Source organism: Poecilia latipinna, unplaced genomic scaffold (assembly GCF_001443285.1).
Source record: "Poecilia latipinna isolate Pla-1442-1.1 unplaced genomic scaffold, P_latipinna-1.0 Scaffold595, whole genome shotgun sequence".
Lineage (NCBI taxonomy): Eukaryota > Metazoa > Chordata > Actinopteri > Cyprinodontiformes > Poeciliidae > Poecilia > Poecilia latipinna.
The window spans coordinates 358169-375983 of NW_015113211.1; the positions used below are offsets into that span (position 1 = coordinate 358169).

Genomic DNA, 17815 nt, shown 5'->3' on the forward strand with positions numbered 1-17815 from the left:
GGGTTTTTTCCTAACTTTCACCCTTTATTGTGAGGAATTTTTCCTCGTCCCGTTGTTTAAAAAAAAAAAAAAAAAAAAAAAAACTCACACCATGATGCCGCCATCTCTGTGTTTCACCAGGACGGCGCGCACAGCTATTCTCCCAGCATGCATCACATTTTGGGTAGAGGCCCGTAAAGGTTCGATCGGATTTCAACAAAACCGAAGCACCTGCTTCCATATCAGCTTTCTTCCACAAAGAGCTGATTTAGTGCATGACTAAGAGTTGCCTTCTGGACTAGATTTTTGTTAAAATTGCATTTTTGGGCATCAAAGCGGAGAGAGGTGAATACAAATGAGAGCCATTCTTTCCAGATTGCTATTCTTTGAACAAATTAAATCCTGGATTAATTACATTCGACTCTGAAACTGCTCTGTGCTGGTCTGATGCACAAAATCCCAATAAAACACTTTACAACATACTAAAATGTGAAAAAAATAAAAGGTTCAAGGGGAAAACCATTAGTATGAGGAGATTTTCTCCAAAGTTCTTTTTACCTGAACAATGATCTCCTCTTCGATGCGGTCGGTGCAGTTGATCCTCTCGATGACGTGGTCGGAGCCACTGTACTCGATGACGGCATCTCCCACTTTGATTTCCCTTTTGAACATGCTCACCACAAAGTCTCCGTTGAGCAGGAACTCTCCGCGGCTGTTTGATATCGCTGCAGGGAGACACGAACCGTTTTTGACTCTCGTAATTGCATTTCGGATCAAGCCGCGTCCTCTCAACTCGAGTGGAATCATCTCCAGAGCGGCATGCGTTTAAAAGCTGTGTTTGGGGCAGCACCACTTACTTTAAGCGATCACATGGCACCGCATGCAAGGGGATGCATTAGAAACACAAAGGTTTATGTTAGCATTTAAAGGTAGACTGAGGCACGAGGCAGAAGTAAAAAAATAATCCTCTTTTCCAGGAGAAGTCCCATTCGGGGTCGTCTGCACTCATTCACTCTAATGCGATTATGGAGCTAATTTCCTGCCTTTTCTTTCCTCACCATTTCATACGTTACATTATTATGACTGTCGAGAGTGCAAATCCTTCTAAGAAATCTACGGCCTGTTCATACACATAAAAAAAAAGGACCTTACAAGCCGTTTGTGTAGAAAAGGGTGATTAATGTTAAACTACGCTCTGAGGTTGACATTGTGAAATACACACAGCTGTGGAGTTAAAACACATTTATTGGTGGGGAAGTGTAGAAAACCTAAAAATAAGTTTGGCTTTTGTTTTCCTGCAGCAGCAGCAGCAGCATAATCCAGTGATAAACAGCCGTCTCTGACGCAAGCTTCTCTTCATCTCACCCCACATGTTCAACCCTCTGCACAGACTGGAACGACCAAATGAAAGAGGGTTCATTTTCATCCCTGAACTATTTCTCTTCTGATTTGATTTTCAGTTTAGCTTTTAGGCAGACGGTACCGGATATTTATTTTTAAACTTCATCACAGTATCAAAAATCCTCCACTAAAATTAACAGTGTGCATCAGGCACTCTTACACCAAATGCGCCTTGAGCGTCAGGCCCGTCTGGTTTACACGTGGAGGGTCATCGCGGCGCGATTTGAACCGTTTGACGCGTCGAGCGCGTCCAACGTGTCCCGAGTTTTTGATTTAGATCAAATCAAAAACGCGAACTTTAGCATCAAGGTGACCAAGCATCTAACCTGGCTGACCACACCTGATTGGCACCAACAGGCCTAGTTCTGACTCATTAAAAGAGGAGTATGCATACAGTGCTTGAGTTTACAGTACATGACTTCACAATAAAACTAACAGGCAGGCAGATATTTAAGACGAGATAGAATATCTGATCGACTACAACTCCCAGACACGAAGCACAATATGACTGAAACAGCGGCGTAGTCTCACCGAGGTAGTTGTCGTCCTCCGGCTTCCCTGAGTAGCTGTGTTGTCGCACATCTATGTTTGTAGCACCACTGGGTATTCGCACCACTTCGTTATAGCCTGTAAATGTGATTAGATTGTTACAGTATCTGCTTTGGATCTCAAATATAAACAATTTTAAACAAATTACATCTGTTTTTTTTTTCTTCTGAAGGACAGTCACATTTAATGGTAGCTGAAACACAGAACAAGAGTGGCAGGATCCAGAATGGAGAGCGATGGGACGAGAAGGTCGTAGCTCACCGTAGCGTACAGTGTTGAACGGTCCTGCTACAGTTTTGCAGGAGGAGTTGTCACCTCCGCAGACACCACACTTGTCTCTCCTGGCTTTAGAGTTCAGGACGTGATCACAACCCGCTTGCTGCTCCATCAGGGAAGAGGCGAGACAAGTGTTTTGTTAATGTGAATGGCACAGCACAACTTTGGCATCATCATGCAAAGGATCTGGCTATTTTTACGTAAAAATGTACAGATCGTGAAAGAACAAATGTAACGTGGCGACTCTTAAAGACTCTGCTTATGAAAGACTCGACATGGCAGGGCAATGCAAAGTACTGCATATCCGTGAATGTATTGGAAAGTGTCTGTGAGATGAATAAGGTTCAGGTTTGAACTTTGACTCTGTTGCTTTGAAAATCGCCAAAGGGCGTGATTTCTTTTGCAGCGTTCTGTGTGTAGCACTCAGACGAAACATTGCAAATGTTTCTTTGAACAGTGGCATGGAACAAAGCTTGCCGCCTTAAGCCAAACAGATTTTTGATGTCGTGACAACCTCTGGATGTGAAATGCACTTGTCCGGGGCAGAGGGACTTCCTGAGCCACAGTCAAACCCAAAGCTCTGTGTGTGGTTCCGAATGTACACAGGGAAGCCCACTGGCTCGTTTGATGTGCAGGGCATGTTTGCAATCAAGCTTTCAAACTGAAAATCTAGACGTCAGATTTGAGGAAACGGTCTGGTTAAGGCGAAGGATTTGAGATGTTGGAGGGATGTGGAAGTCATTAAAAGGTACGGGAGTGCCGCACGAACAGACCCCGCCAGGGGATGCAGCAGGGATGTCTTTAAGCGCTCAGTACGAACAGGCTCACCCTGCACAGGCCCTGGACGCAGATGTCGTTGGTATCGGGTCCGCATGGCGTGCCATCGATGACCCTGTCCCTGAGCTGATAGTAGGCAGTGCTGCCCGCCACCCTGCAGAACAGCTTACATCTGTCCTTCATCAGAACTGACAGAGGAGACAAAACAAAGGCTGGTCGGTGCAAGGCTTACGCTGATTAATACATTTCACCAGCTAAAATCGGGCAGCAGGCAGCAGAAAATGAAAACAAGGACTCACTTCCGCTGTATTTGGGAACCCAGCGGACGTTTGGAGGTAGACCGTTGATGTTGAAGTGCTTTCCATCGAAGACGGCACACTGTTCCTCCCTGAAGTCCTTCTTCTGCTTGGAGCAGGGCTCAGAGTTGCAAGAACGAAACTTCATCCGCCGGCCGACGCAGTACATTCCTCCGCTCCGGGGTCTGAGAGCGCAAGAAAGTATGGCAACTTAAAGTATGTCAGTTCTTCTCTTCAGCTCGTTCTCATTCGTTTCTATTCGTTTCTTGGACTCCATTAATCCGGGATGAAAGGCTACACTCACCGAGACTGGCCGACGTGTGTGCATTTAGCAGAAAAAAACATCCCTGTAAGGTCTGCAATCAATGATTCACTGAACTCTTGCTATGGAAAGAATCCCCTTAAGGAGGTTTGATCTATGGAACACTGACTTCGGCAGATGAAAACATGCACGACTACAAAGACACGCGGCTACTCACACTGGTCGGTTACATTCGCGCATTGCAATCTTTATGCCGCCGCCGCATGTCCGGGAGCACGTACCGAACGGACTCCAAACCCCCCACGCTCCGTCCACCGGCGAGGCGTCGTGCTCGTTGGGAATGCACAGGCCGTGTTTGCAGTGCTGTGAGATAAACGGGAGGAAGAACGGAAACAGATTCAATGACAGGAGCATACGTAGATGGAACAAACAAAAGAATGAAGGAAGGTTAAGTTTCATCAAAAAATATTGAATGCAGTTATTAAGTGTATCTGAAAACATTCCCACTCCCATTAGTTTTCTAAGAACTTTCTCCTACTGGAACCCACATCCTTGCATGCACATTTCTCGTTTGCAGATTCTGCGCGACGCTTACCCTCCCGGGTGCGCAGTCGGTGCCGTCGGCCCAGGGCATGTGCTGGGTCCTGCAGCCCCGCTGGGCGCCCTCTGGACTCGTGCACCACAGCCTCCGACACTGAGTCTGTCAATTACACACAGGCATGTGAGCTACATGTTAATGCTGACATTTCAAAGGTCAACAATTAATGCACAGCACCTTAAAAAAAAAAGAAAAAGAAGCATGCATTTTAACAAAATGTTCAATTTGCTTTCCTTCGTATTTTAGAGGGAACCACTGACAGGTTTTCATTTTATACGTGTGACTTTAAAGAAGCCGACAGCCCGATTCCACTCACCATGTAAGGGCACACCTGCGTTCCCGCCCCGAATATCAATTCGCACTGTCTATTGACACTGTATATCCGCCCGGGCAGCTGCTGCAACAGACTGTATGGCCTAGAAACGGGCTCGTCGAGCAAGCACTCACCATATCCCGTGCTATTAGGAAATAAAAATAAAATGACTTGAAGAAAAAAAAAGAGGAAGGAAAAAAAAAAACAAGAGACACAAACAGACAGAAAACACACTCAGTACGGCAGGAGTGGTCAGTTATCTGCACACATACATCCACAAAGACGTCTGCTTATGCTCAACCGCGCATAATATCATCCCATTTACTATTTCCTACAGTCGGAGTAGATGTTTTTTTTGTGTTTTTTTTTTCTCAGGAGTTCGATGAGTTTATTGGGCAAAAAGGGAGACTAAGGCTGAAGGAGTTATAAAAGTATTTCTTCCTTATGTTACTTCTGAATTTAGCAGTTCCAGTTTTAAGAAGCAAGCCAACAAACAGTGCAGCTATAGTGCCGCAATTTTGTTACATTTTGCCACAAAAACTTTCATGTAGTTTGTTTTCCAAGTAGGCTTAGTTTTCCTCTCATTTGACCTTATTGCTTTGCTGTGGCAAACAATAAGAAACATCTTTGTTCATGTTTCTGGATGCATATGGATGAAAACTTCCACTAGGTCTGCGCCATCCACGTCTGAACAAGCGATTTTTACTCTCTCTGGCTACGTCCTAACAGACGGACACGCGTTATCGTGATGATAACAAGAGGCACGACATACTCGAGGAACTCTGTGATGTACTTCCTGCTACACTTGGACCACATCCAAGGGTTTGTGTTGTAGTTGAGCGTGGGAGCCATGATATGCTGCTGTGACTTCACTCCGTCCTCCTTGCACTTGTTGCTGTCATCGTGAGGCATGTTAAACCTAGAGAGGAGAGAAAAGTGAACTAACTAAAAAAAACACGCAGACAATATAGCGCCAAAAAAAAAAAAGAAAGAAAGAAAATCTAAGTGAGGAGGGTTGAAGTAATTTTGAACGTTTCGGAGACAAAGCAAAAACATTCTGAATGACGGACATGCAGTGAGTGATGACTTCACAGAACTGTAGACTATTAATATCTCTCCATGTTTTACATCTGCAGCTATGTTCCCACTATCATTGCGGTGATGGTTTTGGGAAGCTAATTTGTGGCTGCCACTGAAAATAACAGAGCCTTTGTATTCTCTGCCTGTGGGGACTTTGGAGAGAAACCAGTCTGATATTAAATGATGTTAAAAACCAGGGAAACATTTCAGATGGGAAAATCTGAGGCCCCACATTCAGACCGCAGCAGGGTATAGAAACGTGATTGGTGTAAACCGGTACGACATCGCACCACTCGCGGCTAAGCTCCCCACCTTATACAGGGCAAAATCACAAGTGAGCTTCACCAGCAAGCAACCGTCGGCCATGTTTGCACTGGTTGGTGTGAATAAAGATAGAATTCAATAATCCAGCTCTTTGTTTAGTGGCAAGAACGAGCATTTTGTTAGAGATGATGTATGAAGGCTTAACTGCAGAAGGCTTAAAGGGGCGGTCTTATGTAAAATCGACTTCTTTGAGCTTCATGTCATGTTATGTTTTTCCCTCATTCTTGGAGTGCTCCCTCGATTCTTTCGTAAATGTTTGAGAAATTCTTTAATCTCCTTTCAGAGGTGTCTGAACGCTCGTTCTCACAAGGCGCCACCTACTTCCGACCTTCTGCCTCACCCCCGCATGATCCCCACTGAGCCCCCTCCAGACTAGTGGCAGCGGTAATTAGCACACACTTCCGTGTGCTTTTACGTAATTCTTTTTTGTGCGTGTAGTTTCGGGAACTGACGGTCTGATGGGAACACCCAGTTTCTGGTCACAAGTATATATTTTTTCCATTTTCTTCTTCATTATTATTATTATTATTATTATTATTATTATTATTATTATATTATTATGCATAGTCTAATAAGAGTTTACTAGAGATAGAAGTAATTGGGTTTTTTTTTTTTTTTTTTTTTTGCTTGTTTGGTCTTCCTGTGGGCGGAGCCTGTGGCTTTAAAACATGGCTCTGCACCAAAGGGAGTTAGTCTGAGTTTAGGCTACAACCAAGTCACACTGGAGGCTACAACCAAGTCACTCTTATAATAAAGGTACCGCTGTTTTATCCGTATAAACAGCATTTTTATAACAACTGAATGCACCACAGTTACTTGATTGCGCTATAAAATGGCACAACATGCCTGGCAAATACATTATTTTTCAGTTCGTTTCATTGATCAAACTCAGATTAAAGGGGCAAAATAAAAAAACTTTTCAGATGTTAATTTCAAAAAGATGCTCAAGATATGTACGCTTTTCCCTCTAATTCACAATCATGTGCTTCTTGCTGTCAACCACGTTGAAGTTTTGCTTCCAAACGGCAAAAATACGGAAAAGCTCAAGAGGTCTAAATGCTTTTGCAGAACAAAGTAAAACTTTAGAAGCTCTATTATTGCCTAACTTTAACCAAATCCATCTCTCGTTTAGAAAAACAAAAAAAAAAACACATCCCCAAAGGTCTGCTCTGCTTACACGTGGCCCAGTTCGTGGGCGATGGTGAAGGCAGTGCTGAGCCCGTTGTCCTCACTGATGCTGCAGCTGCGGTACGGATCACACACCGTCCCCAGCTCGGCGAGCCCTGCATAGCACGAGAGCAGTGTCAGTTTTCCCACACGACGCCGTTCGCTGCGCAGCCTGCTGGTGGAAACGCTCCGCTTACCTAATGTGTCACACTTATCCCTCGCTCTACAGATGTCTTGCCTGTGGTGAAAGATAAAGATAACAGGTCATGGTCAGCGGCTCTGCATTAAAACGAAGAACACTTCACCCGCTCTTTGATCAGGCCCCTCTTTCACATACTCAACCCCGAGTTCACCGGGTATTTGGATATTTCAGAGACTTAAAAGCGTGCCTAGGCCAGCGAGAAGGCAAATAATTTCCCTGCACCTGGTGATAAGGATGGCGGTGTCGTGATGGGAGGGGTGGTTATCATCCAGGACGTTCTGGTTCTGCTGCCAGATGCAGAAGTTCTTTAAAGTGGTCTGTGCGTTAAACGAAATAGCTGGGCCGTCCTGACAAACGTGAAAGGGAGAGAAAGAGACGGGGAGATGGTCGCGGTTTCAGGAAGACAACGAGGAAATGTCGAGAACAGAGCACAGACTCACCAGCTCATTGTTGATTATCACTAACTTGACGATCACGATGTTGATCAGGTTCCCGATGCTTGGGTCCTTATAGATGGAGGAGACCTGAATGAGGACAAATCTGGATTAGAAGCACATACACTGGTAACTCTGTTCTCAGCTCTCTGGTCCTAAGAATAAACAAGCCTTTTCTTCAAAATATAGGTCACCTCAGCCTGCCCCCTTGAAGACCACTGGCCCCTTCTGGTGTTTGAAGTGGGCCGAAAGTAATCGCTCTTCGTGACATACCTGAGATTATTTTTTAACCTTCATCAAAGCTGGGAGACAGACTCTAAACTCCTTATGTCCTCTTGGAAAAGTTCTTTGCTCCTGCCCTGGGCTGCCCTCTTCCCGACCACAAAGGACTGCAGACCGAGATGCTGCACTGACGACAACATCGGAACACTAACGTGTGTGTGTGTACTATCTCACAACACATCCATGCACAGCGCCTCTGCGAAAGTATGCAAAGACCTTGAACTTGTTGGCTGTTGCATGAATCAGACTTAAATCCGATTCATGCATGAACCAATGCAAAACAGTGCCAAACTCAGAAGATTAAGGAAAATAATACGTAGTTCTCTATTAATTTACAAATGTAAATCTGAAAAGTGTTGTTAGCATTTGTATTCAGCCACTTATAGAGTCGAATACCTCAAAAGGAAATCAAGAGCAAACAACTGCAGGTGTGCCACAGTTAACCGCAAAGCGAAGAAGTAATGGGAGTTCACTAAAACCGATGGACTAAGGAGGGTTTTTATCAGAGAACCAGAGGGGTCAGTGCTTTTGGAATTTGTTGCCACACACACACGTAGGAGACACAGCAAACAGGTGGGAGGAAACATGCAAAGGTCCAGCTTTAACAAACCAACTCAAAACTAAAATCCTGATGAATCGCATTGAAGTTCATGGTCGCGATGTGACGAGACAGTAAACGGCTGGTTTTTGCGAGGTACAACAACGTTTCCCCGAGCAGACCTCCACTGTCACACTTACTATAGACATCAGCGTGAGTATGTAGTGCTGCAGGTTGCTGCCGTGATGCTCCACCATTTTGCTGTCGGCGACCAGCATGACTTCAACAAAGCGCGGGTAGGAGAGGAAGCGCTTTGATCTCCTGTGAGGTCCTGAGTCACCACCGCTATCATTTGACGGTCTGCTGCCAGCAGCAACGCCGCGCTCTGATGTGAGCCGAGCACTGCCGGTCAGGCTGGCGCTCAGTGACCCCAGGTCGTCGAGCATGCCAGCGCCGACCAGAGGGGACGCGCCGCCGGCAACGGGGGCCGGCCTTCTCCTCGCCTTCTGCCTCTTGTCCCTGTGTTTGTGTCCTAAGAGTTAAAGAATCCAGAGCGTAAATAAACACAGACGCAAAACCTGAGGTCACACACACCGATTCAATCATTCAAAAGAAACGCAAATAAATTAAAAGACAAGATATAAATGATTGTGTGTGAGGAGGAGGATGTGGTTGGATTTGCGGTGAAGGCTTCAAACTTGAAAATGCATTGCAAAGTGTGGACTGGAGAGAGGAGGTCTTGGCTTCACATGTCTGTGCTCTGGGTGTATTATGTTTGTTTCTGCTCAAATATTGTGTTGATTTGCTAACACAGAGTGAAGGCTCATTTTTCTTCTTTTCCCTCACTTTGAAAAGAGGGAAAGAGAGAGAGAGCAAGAGAAGGGCAGTGAGTTCAGACTAGGTAAAACTTGAAGTCAAATCATAGAAGAGCGCTACAGCAGGCAGCTCAGGAAACAAAGACAAGACAACAAAACCACCGCATGCGATACCTTTCTCTGACTGTCTTTTTTTTGTTGTACTTTGAATGATAAAATAAATAAAGTGAAATAATTTGCCAGTGGAACAAGACATTTTTCCTATGTTATAAATCATAATGTCTGGTTCCACTGGCAGATTATTTTACATACATATATTTAGTACTTTTTCATCAATATTCAGACATTATTGCCATGGACAAGCTCCTATTTCATGCTGAAAAGTTACTTGTAAGTTAGTTTTCAAAAAATACCTAGTAAGATTTTGTATTACCAGTTAATTCTCACAAAAACGTGAACCTTCCTTAGTGAGAACTCATTTAAGCCGGCAAAGTAACAGGACCTTTTTTTTAAATAATCTTAGCGAGAGGGTGAGCCTCGTCCATCGCATAAAACAAAACGCACTGTAGTTTGTCGTTGCAACACGACAAAATGTACAGAAGTTCATAGGGCAAAGGAATACTGTTCGCAAGGTACAACATAAACTTCATGTGAGCCCCTAAATCACTTCTAGCTCCATGTGGCTTCTTTGGTCAGGTCGGCGCTCCCTCTGACTATGTTTTCATACATCCTCACTCACGCTGTGCAACGGAATCAAAAGAGAAACACACACGCACTCGCACGCACATAAACATTTACATACGCAGCGACACCAAACGGCCGCACAACAATCAACGGAGGAAAATATTCCGCCATTTATTTTCTTGGTTTTGATTATTTGACTATCTTAAGTTGGCGTTATTTTGCCATTACACAGTTTACACAGCGTGGTCATCGCAGTGGGTCTGCCCGAGCTGCTTATCAAAGAAACAGAGGAAGTACAAGAGTCAACAGGAAGTTCAGCCAGTAAACTGAGATGGGGAGATACAAGGGTGAACTTCCAAGTGATTTCTTTTTTTCTTTTCTTGCACGTGTGTGTGTGTGTGTGTGTGTGTGTGTGTGTGTGTGTGTGTGTGTGTGTGTGTGTGTGTGTGTGTGTGTGTGTGTGTGTGTGAGCCTGTGTGAGAGTTGGAAAGCTTCCTCACTGGTGTGCAGCAGCTGCAGGAACTGCACCGTGCATGCTGTGTGACAGCCAGACTTCTTATTCATTCTGAGCCAATATCGATAAGAAACTCATCCTTGTAGTCGTGCTACATAATCATTATTTCCCGTCTTGCCCTCCCTTTTTAAGATAAACCTAGCTTAGCCTAATAGGCACAGAACAATTATTGTAATAACTCGATAAGCACAGCTACTGTTGCATAATCGGCTTCTGCTGCGGCTGATAGGGGAGAGGCTGCATGTGTGGCTCAACGATTACACCTGATTATGTCTGTGGGAACCAGTTTAAAAGGTTGCATGCACATGAGAAAAATCCTCCACTTGCAAACCACACACATCCCATGAAAACACTTCCATGCACATAAAAAACAACCGCATACACACTGTTTTTAAACACAGCCACTGGGAGGTCCCAGCCCAGAGGCAGCCGGCTCTGCTGGGTTTCGCCACTAAGTGGGGGAGGGGCGACCGGAGCTGATATTTAGGTCAGCTGACGGATGATGTGAGCACTCCGTGGATGAAATGCGATAAACTTCAGTACCAAGCTCTGAGCTACTGGAATTTAAAGGTGCTTTCTCCATCTCGTGGTCTGGCAGACTTGATTCCATTGAGGAACAAAATTGTAGTTTTTGCAACACTTTCAACTGGCGTGGTTCACTTTTGCAAAGCACTGGGTCAAGTGAACCAAACCCTTGAAAAGCCTGTCCTTCCCCACACCCGCCTGTAGTGGCACTGCAACAAGAAACACTGAAGAAAACAACACCAAACCTCTGAAGAAGAATCTGAATTTTTGTTTCGAAATGTAAACAAAAATGGAGTAGAGCGAGATCTTACAGGCTGTAGGATTTCTCTCGTCTCTGGTAAATGACTCTTTTCTTTCTCAAGCGCTGGATTTGTTCATTTGTTTTGGTTGTATTTACCCAGAATGCCCTGCGCAGTAGTCCGCTTCCAGGTTTTTGGAGCCGTTCAGCTGAAGTGAACTCTGGCACGATTCGAATGTAAATGTGAATGTCAAGCAGACCAGAGTTGGCAAGGCATTCGGGGTAAAAACAACCAAAGCAAACACACAGGTCAAGAAATGGTCGTGGTCTTTTACTTTATGAGAAAAGGAGAAATCCTACAGCCACTAAAATCTGACACCACTCCATTTTTGTTGCTCTCAGTGTCTTCTTCAGATTTTTTGTGTCGTTTCCTTCATCGGTTCATGGTGCAGCGCCGCCACAGGCGAGGGATGGAAACAGATTTGTCAAAGTGTTTGGTGTGTTTAACACAGTCCAGTGTGAAAGCAAACTGCACCAGCTGACCCCAAACGTCCCCAAACAGACAGAGTCCACTGAGTTATCAGGGAATGAAGAGGGCTAGGGTTTAGTTAGGGTTAAGCCTAAGTTACAGTTGCATCTGTATCTTAATAATAAGGCTCGTCTGTCAAAAAGCGCGATGCATGCACGCTCATCCTGGAGCGCCGCGCACCTGAAGTGTCACAGGCTGAGGTCTCTTCCCAGGCTGATGTGCGATTCCCGGATGAAAGTTTCCTGTACACGATATGAGGTTTTGTGTGTTCCTCTTCATAGTGCTCCCCTTGATAGCTGTGCAGGGGCTCCACAAAATACTCCCCCTCAGGAGACCTGAAAGTGCCAAACTGTAAAGGAAAGAAAGAGAACCTGTAAGAATCTGTCAAAAAAAAGGTAAACATAAGTAATATACAAAATAAAGCAGAGAAAATGTGTTCATCATCGTGCCACATCAGCTCAGTTAAAACAGATTATATAGGTGATAATGTAGTTGCATAGAATCCATTTTGATCAAAACAGATTTAAAATTGGAATCTCTATTTTTGATGGACTGTTTAAAACCAGGCTATGCTACTATCAGCCTGGGAATTTTTCATTGCCATGACGTTTACAGATCAGGAATGGACTAGGATTCTACAGAATCCTAAAATAAAGTCCAAGGAACTTTCGAACAAGACTAACCAAAGTTTGTCAGATTGGTCCAAAACGAATTCATGCATTTGGAGATTCAAATCTGGATGTCAAAATGCGTAGTAATTGTACTTGTTAATGTTATTTTTAATTATGACAGTATTGAAAAAAAGAATGTCCTAAAACCTTGTTTAATGCTGGATTGAAAGGAACATGGCATTAAAGACAATGCAAAGTTTTGTAATAATAACACTGCATAATGCCAGATTAGGGCCAATGGGTGTCTGACACATGTGTTATCTCTTTTGGCGGGATTTTGGATAAATATATCTGAGTATCCATGGACAACGTAATCATAAATTTCAATGCTTTTCGATAGACAAGTGCTGTTTTATCCAGAAACATCAAAAAATAATAACGTGTGTGTCATCTAGCACACGTTTCACTGCCGGTTCGTCTTGACCCCAACATCCTCACACACTTACATGAACATAAATTTAAAAAAAAAATTAAAATGGCTCCAGCACCGTGCTCTCTGGTATTCCTTGGTGTAGGAAGTAATGATACAGCAGGTGAACTTGCCTGCATCTTCCTTTCATCACTGCTCTACACATATTCAATGGGCTGCGGGAGGCCCATCGAGCGCACGCTCTGTGCCTCTCAAACGTCTTTGCCAGATGTGCAATATAAGTTATGGATAATGTCCTGCTGAAAGTGCCACACACCAAAATTCAAATGTGCACATCTGTGTCAGTGGTGCACAAAAGCTAGCTGTACGATATCCGTCGACACTGCCCGCACATCATAAGATATTTGATTCGCCCAAAAGCATGCAGAGACCCTGACCCCAGTAATTCTGCCGTTTCTCATGCGCTGCCTCCTGAATTCTTGCAGCTGACCCACATCCATCAAAGCTCTGCAGTTCCAGCCTATATGCACAGGGATTCCCGAGATTCCCTGAATCTTTGCAGAATATTTCACACATGCTGAATTCGGTTCTTTGAGATTTTCCTCTGAAGATATTTCTAGGAAACTCTTAAGAGTTTTCCATCTTATCCAAATGCAGAATAGTTTTTTTTTTTGTTTTGTTTTTTTGCTTATTCGCAAAATACGGGATGAAATAAGGAAATGCCTTTTCATAACTGGATGAAAGGAGACGATTTGCATGAGTGTGCGAATTATCATCAAACAAGGCGAAAGGAATCAAAGCAGATCTGCGATGTGTATCGGGGAAAGCACTCTGAATGGTGGCAAAATGCCCTTAGAAGCCCTCTTACTGTAGATCACAGGAAACCTTCAGCATGACTGGCCAACTTAGATCTCTACAAGCTAAACCACTGGCACATTTGACTTGATGCTCATTATAGGAAGTCATAGGAAATAAAGCAGGTGAAATACCGTAGATGTATCTGACACAGGCAGAAAACATTAAACCACTCACTGATCCCACATGTGCACAATATATACAAATAAATGCATAGTTTGGACAAAACTACAGTGTCCTGCAAAAGTATTCAGTAAGCTCTCTCACATGTTACAACCACAAACGTCAGCACAGAAATGGAATTTCATCAATTAGACCGACATAAAGCAGTGCATGGCTGTAAAGTATAAATAGATGATGCGCGTTGTTACTGCCTGCTGAAAAAAAAAATCTAATCAACCGCCTTCAGAAGTCACTATGACGAGTAAACAGTATAAATCCAGCTGTTCTGCGAAGTTGCCAGAGGTTTACCAGAGAACATCGGTGATCAAACAACATGACAAAGACCAAGGAGCGCACCAGACAGGTTAGGGATAAAAGCTGTGGGGACGTTTAAATCAGCCACAAATGGGAGGGAGGGGAAAAAACGTTTGGCAAAACTGAAAGCCTATGAAACCATCTGGCTAATGGGTGAATCTCTCAAGATTTATGTCCGAACTTTTAAGGAAACCGCTGGAGCTTACAGTTTACCATATCCACGTAGGCGACTCAGCAAAGCGATGCGTTGTGGGTCAGACGAGGCCAACATTGAGTCTAAAACTTGCACTGAGCCGGTGTGAAACATGGTGGTGGTGGCATCATGCAGTGGGCATGCTTTTCTGCTCACAGGCGTCAGGAAGGTGGATGGAGTCAAACACAGAACAATTCTGACACAAAATCTGCCAGAGTCCGGCTGGCGGGTAAAAGACGATCCTCAAAACACTTCAGTGATTCCAGTTCTACAAAGATTTGACTCAAAGAGGCTAAAACCAAATACACATTTTTTTTCTTCTGATTTTCATTTATACAAACTATCTTTGTCATTGTAAACTGGAAAAAAATGCTACCAGTGTGTGTGAATATTTTTTGATAAAGCAAAAAATAAAAGAAATAAAATAAATCACCTCACGAGCGGTTTATATGAATTAAACTCTGAGTGTACTTTTGATCCCCAACAAAAGTCCTGCTTCAGCAGCCCTGGGATTTTTTTTTTCTTTTTTTCTTTTTTTGGGGGGCAGTTCGTGATGACGTCAGCGACAGTCATGATCCGGCGCTGCTCAAACGTGCGTGAAGACGTCACCGACTGCCGGGAGAAGAAGCGTGGAAATGGGAACGTGCGGTCAGACCTCGAGTAATAATTCGTGGAAAGCTGAACGCGCCCTGAAAACAGAGCTCCGAAACTTGTCGTAGTTTGGAAATTCTGCTAAACTTTTTCATGTTTCTTTTTTTATGCATAGAATGCTTGAAGTAACTTTTTATTATTATTATTATTATTATTATTATTATTATTATTATTCAAATAAGAGCCAGGTCCAAGTGTACAGTGCCTTGCAGCCGTGCGTAAAATTAAACTCACCAGGCCGGCGCACAGACTGATGACTGCGGCATGTTGTGCATGTGCATTCACATGTCCTCTATAGAAGCAGTGCCTTAACTCCGTGTCCTCCTCCTCCTCCTCCTTCTCTTCCTCCTCCTTTTCCTCTTCCTCCTCCTCCTCCTCCTTTTCCGCATCTGTTGCAAAAGCGGTCCCGTTATCTCCTTGGGGCGCTCCGAGGATTGTCACAGTGTAAACGGGCGCAATAAATCCCGAATCCAGCGTGAGGTTGAGGTGATAGTTCTTCCCGAAAGCAGATATCCTGTAGTGGATGTTTGCCGCGGCCCAGTGATCCGCGGCGCTCCCGGTGCCCTCGTCCAAACTCCGTCTCTTCCTCTTGAAGTGCGCGCCGGCTGGAAGCCTGTCACCGGCTTCATTCACTCGCACCGGAGTTACAATCTCATACGCGGCCAGCTCCTCTGGTGCTGCGGGGAGGGGGCAGGAAACAAGGCAGGCGGGATTCAGTTCAAGTCAAAACAGTCCAGATGTGCGAGATCATGCTTTAAATATATATATATATATATATATATATATATATATATATATATATATATATATATATATATATATATATATATTTTTTTTTTTTTTTTTTTTTTTCACGTGTTTTTTATTATTTTGGTATTTAACAGTCGATCAGATTTCAACTTGTGCGCTACAAGGCGGAATTGGGAACTCATTCATTCTCTGCCTTGCGAATGATCCCACGCGTCAGGAGGGAGGACAGGAGAAGAGGGAGAAGAGAGAAGGGGTTGGGAAACTACCTACCTGTGCTTGGACTCCGGAGCAATCTCCCTGTGGATGCGACTACATTCAAGAGATCAGGGAATAGCAGGAACCCCAAGCCCCAGAGGAGCACATGCATGTTGTCTCAGTTCAGAGGAGAGAGACCCGGGCAGCCTGGAAGTCCTGTTGGGAAGTCCGCTTGTTCCTGCGCTCACTCCGGGAATCTCCGCCTTTCTGCCGCCGCATCCACGTCTTATTGCCGTCCGCCCTGGCTGAGCTGCTGCTGCTGCTGCTGGTGGTGGTGGTGGCCGGCCGGTGAAGCAGTGCAGAGTTGGGACGTGAGGGCTTCGCGGAATCCCTGGCGAACATGCATACTGCAGAGAGAGAGGGGTGGGCTGCAGCTCGGAACAGTCCACTGGCGATGGGCTCTAGTGAGCCCGTGAACTCTCTCCCCTGTGTAGGGGCGGGATCAGATCAGCAAAGGTACTCTGGTGCAGTCAGGGGGAGCCGAGTGCTTTTTATACCCCCACCACCGCTCCAGATAAGGGTGGTCACATATACAGAGGAGATTACTTTTCTTTTTTTTTTTTCTGTGCTTCTGAGTATGCACAGAATGTACTGGCCAACTGACATTATTATAAACATGCGGGATTTGTTTGGATCGTTACAGCTTGATAGAGTGGCAGGGCCGGCGCAAGAATAAACTGGGCTCTAAGCAGAGTTTTAGTTGGAACCACAGCAGCCATATAAGCAGCATAATGTTTAATTGGTTCCACATTAATAATTTAAATCTCGTCTAAAAAAAAAAACAAACCCACCTGTTTAGAGTTGCTTTTGAAACATAATCAATGAAACATTAATCGACATTTTGATGCGTAATGATGTCAACTGTCTGTTGTTACAACTTTGTGTTTTTTTTTTTGTTGTTTGTGTTTTTGTGGTGAAGAGCACTTTGAACTGTCTTGTTGCTGAAATGTAGTACACAAATAAACTTGATTGATTTTTTGGCAACTTGTCGTCTAACAAAGAGCTATTTAGTATTTACAAATCTGGCAGAGGGGACTTTTTTTTGTTGTACAGTTCTTAAAACTCACGACTGCTTCCTGATTTTGAGCCGCTGTACCATACCATACCAACTTTATTTATAAAGCACTTTAAAACAACCACAGCTGATACAAAGTGCTGTACATTAAAACACAACATAACAATAAATAATAATAATAATAAATAATAAAAACCCTTACAGTTTAAAAAAATAAACATACAATTTAAAACTGGATCCTGCTGGAGTTGAAAGCCAAGTAAAATAGATGGGTTTCTGGCTATGACAGATTAACGGTTTTATAGTTTAAAATTGGCAACAGCTCCTGTCTGAATAACGTCTATCTGTTCCAGTGGAAATTCGAGGAACAAATCCTTCCCGGGAAACCTTTTCATCGTGCCGGCTGTTGCGCACTTCAATAGAGAGGGATGTGAGCGGGAGATAAAGATGTTCCAGATATTCCCGGACAATAGACGGGTGCCTCTCTTCTTGGTCCCCCAGTAACTTGAACTGTGTGTACCTTGGTGGTCTCCACGTCACTACCCCTATCGAATCTGCGGGCATCTGCTTATGTTCCCAGTATGCTATCTGGTAATAAAGGACAACAGCTTGGGCATGCCTTCATAGCGTACAATCAGCATGTGCAGCCTTTAAGGAGACTGCACGCTTTGCTTTGCGTAACCAAGATAAAGTGTCTAATTTGAAGTGCCTGCAGCGTTCAAAAACTGAAAAAGACAACCTCTGCGGGGTATTTCCCTGCCCAAAATAACAAGCAGAAAATGTTTGGTGTTTTGG

General features: G+C 44.1%; 1 protein-coding gene across 1 annotated transcript in view; it reads right to left on the reverse strand.

The window, feature by feature from the left end:
- The window catches only part of adamts9 (ADAM metallopeptidase with thrombospondin type 1 motif, 9), a 54623-nt gene extending 37864 nt beyond the window's left edge, over positions 1-16759 (reverse strand). The window contains exons 1-17 of the mRNA XM_015042569.1: positions 16021-16759; positions 15235-15677; positions 11964-12132; positions 8679-9010; positions 7665-7748; positions 7447-7571; positions 7220-7260; positions 7033-7138; positions 5224-5370; positions 4455-4596; positions 4136-4240; positions 3758-3903; positions 3282-3463; positions 3034-3170; positions 2191-2308; positions 1912-2007; positions 538-704 (exon numbers count right to left, since the gene is read on the reverse strand). Coding sequence (XP_014898055.1) covers positions 538-704; positions 1912-2007; positions 2191-2308; positions 3034-3170; positions 3282-3463; positions 3758-3903; positions 4136-4240; positions 4455-4596; positions 5224-5370; positions 7033-7138; positions 7220-7260; positions 7447-7571; positions 7665-7748; positions 8679-9010; positions 11964-12132; positions 15235-15677; positions 16021-16117 — 2637 coding nt within the window. The 5' untranslated portion in view covers positions 16118-16759. The remainder of the gene's footprint in view (positions 1-537; positions 705-1911; positions 2008-2190; positions 2309-3033; positions 3171-3281; positions 3464-3757; positions 3904-4135; positions 4241-4454; positions 4597-5223; positions 5371-7032; positions 7139-7219; positions 7261-7446; positions 7572-7664; positions 7749-8678; positions 9011-11963; positions 12133-15234; positions 15678-16020) is intronic.
- Between the last annotated feature and the right edge of the window lie 1056 nt (positions 16760-17815).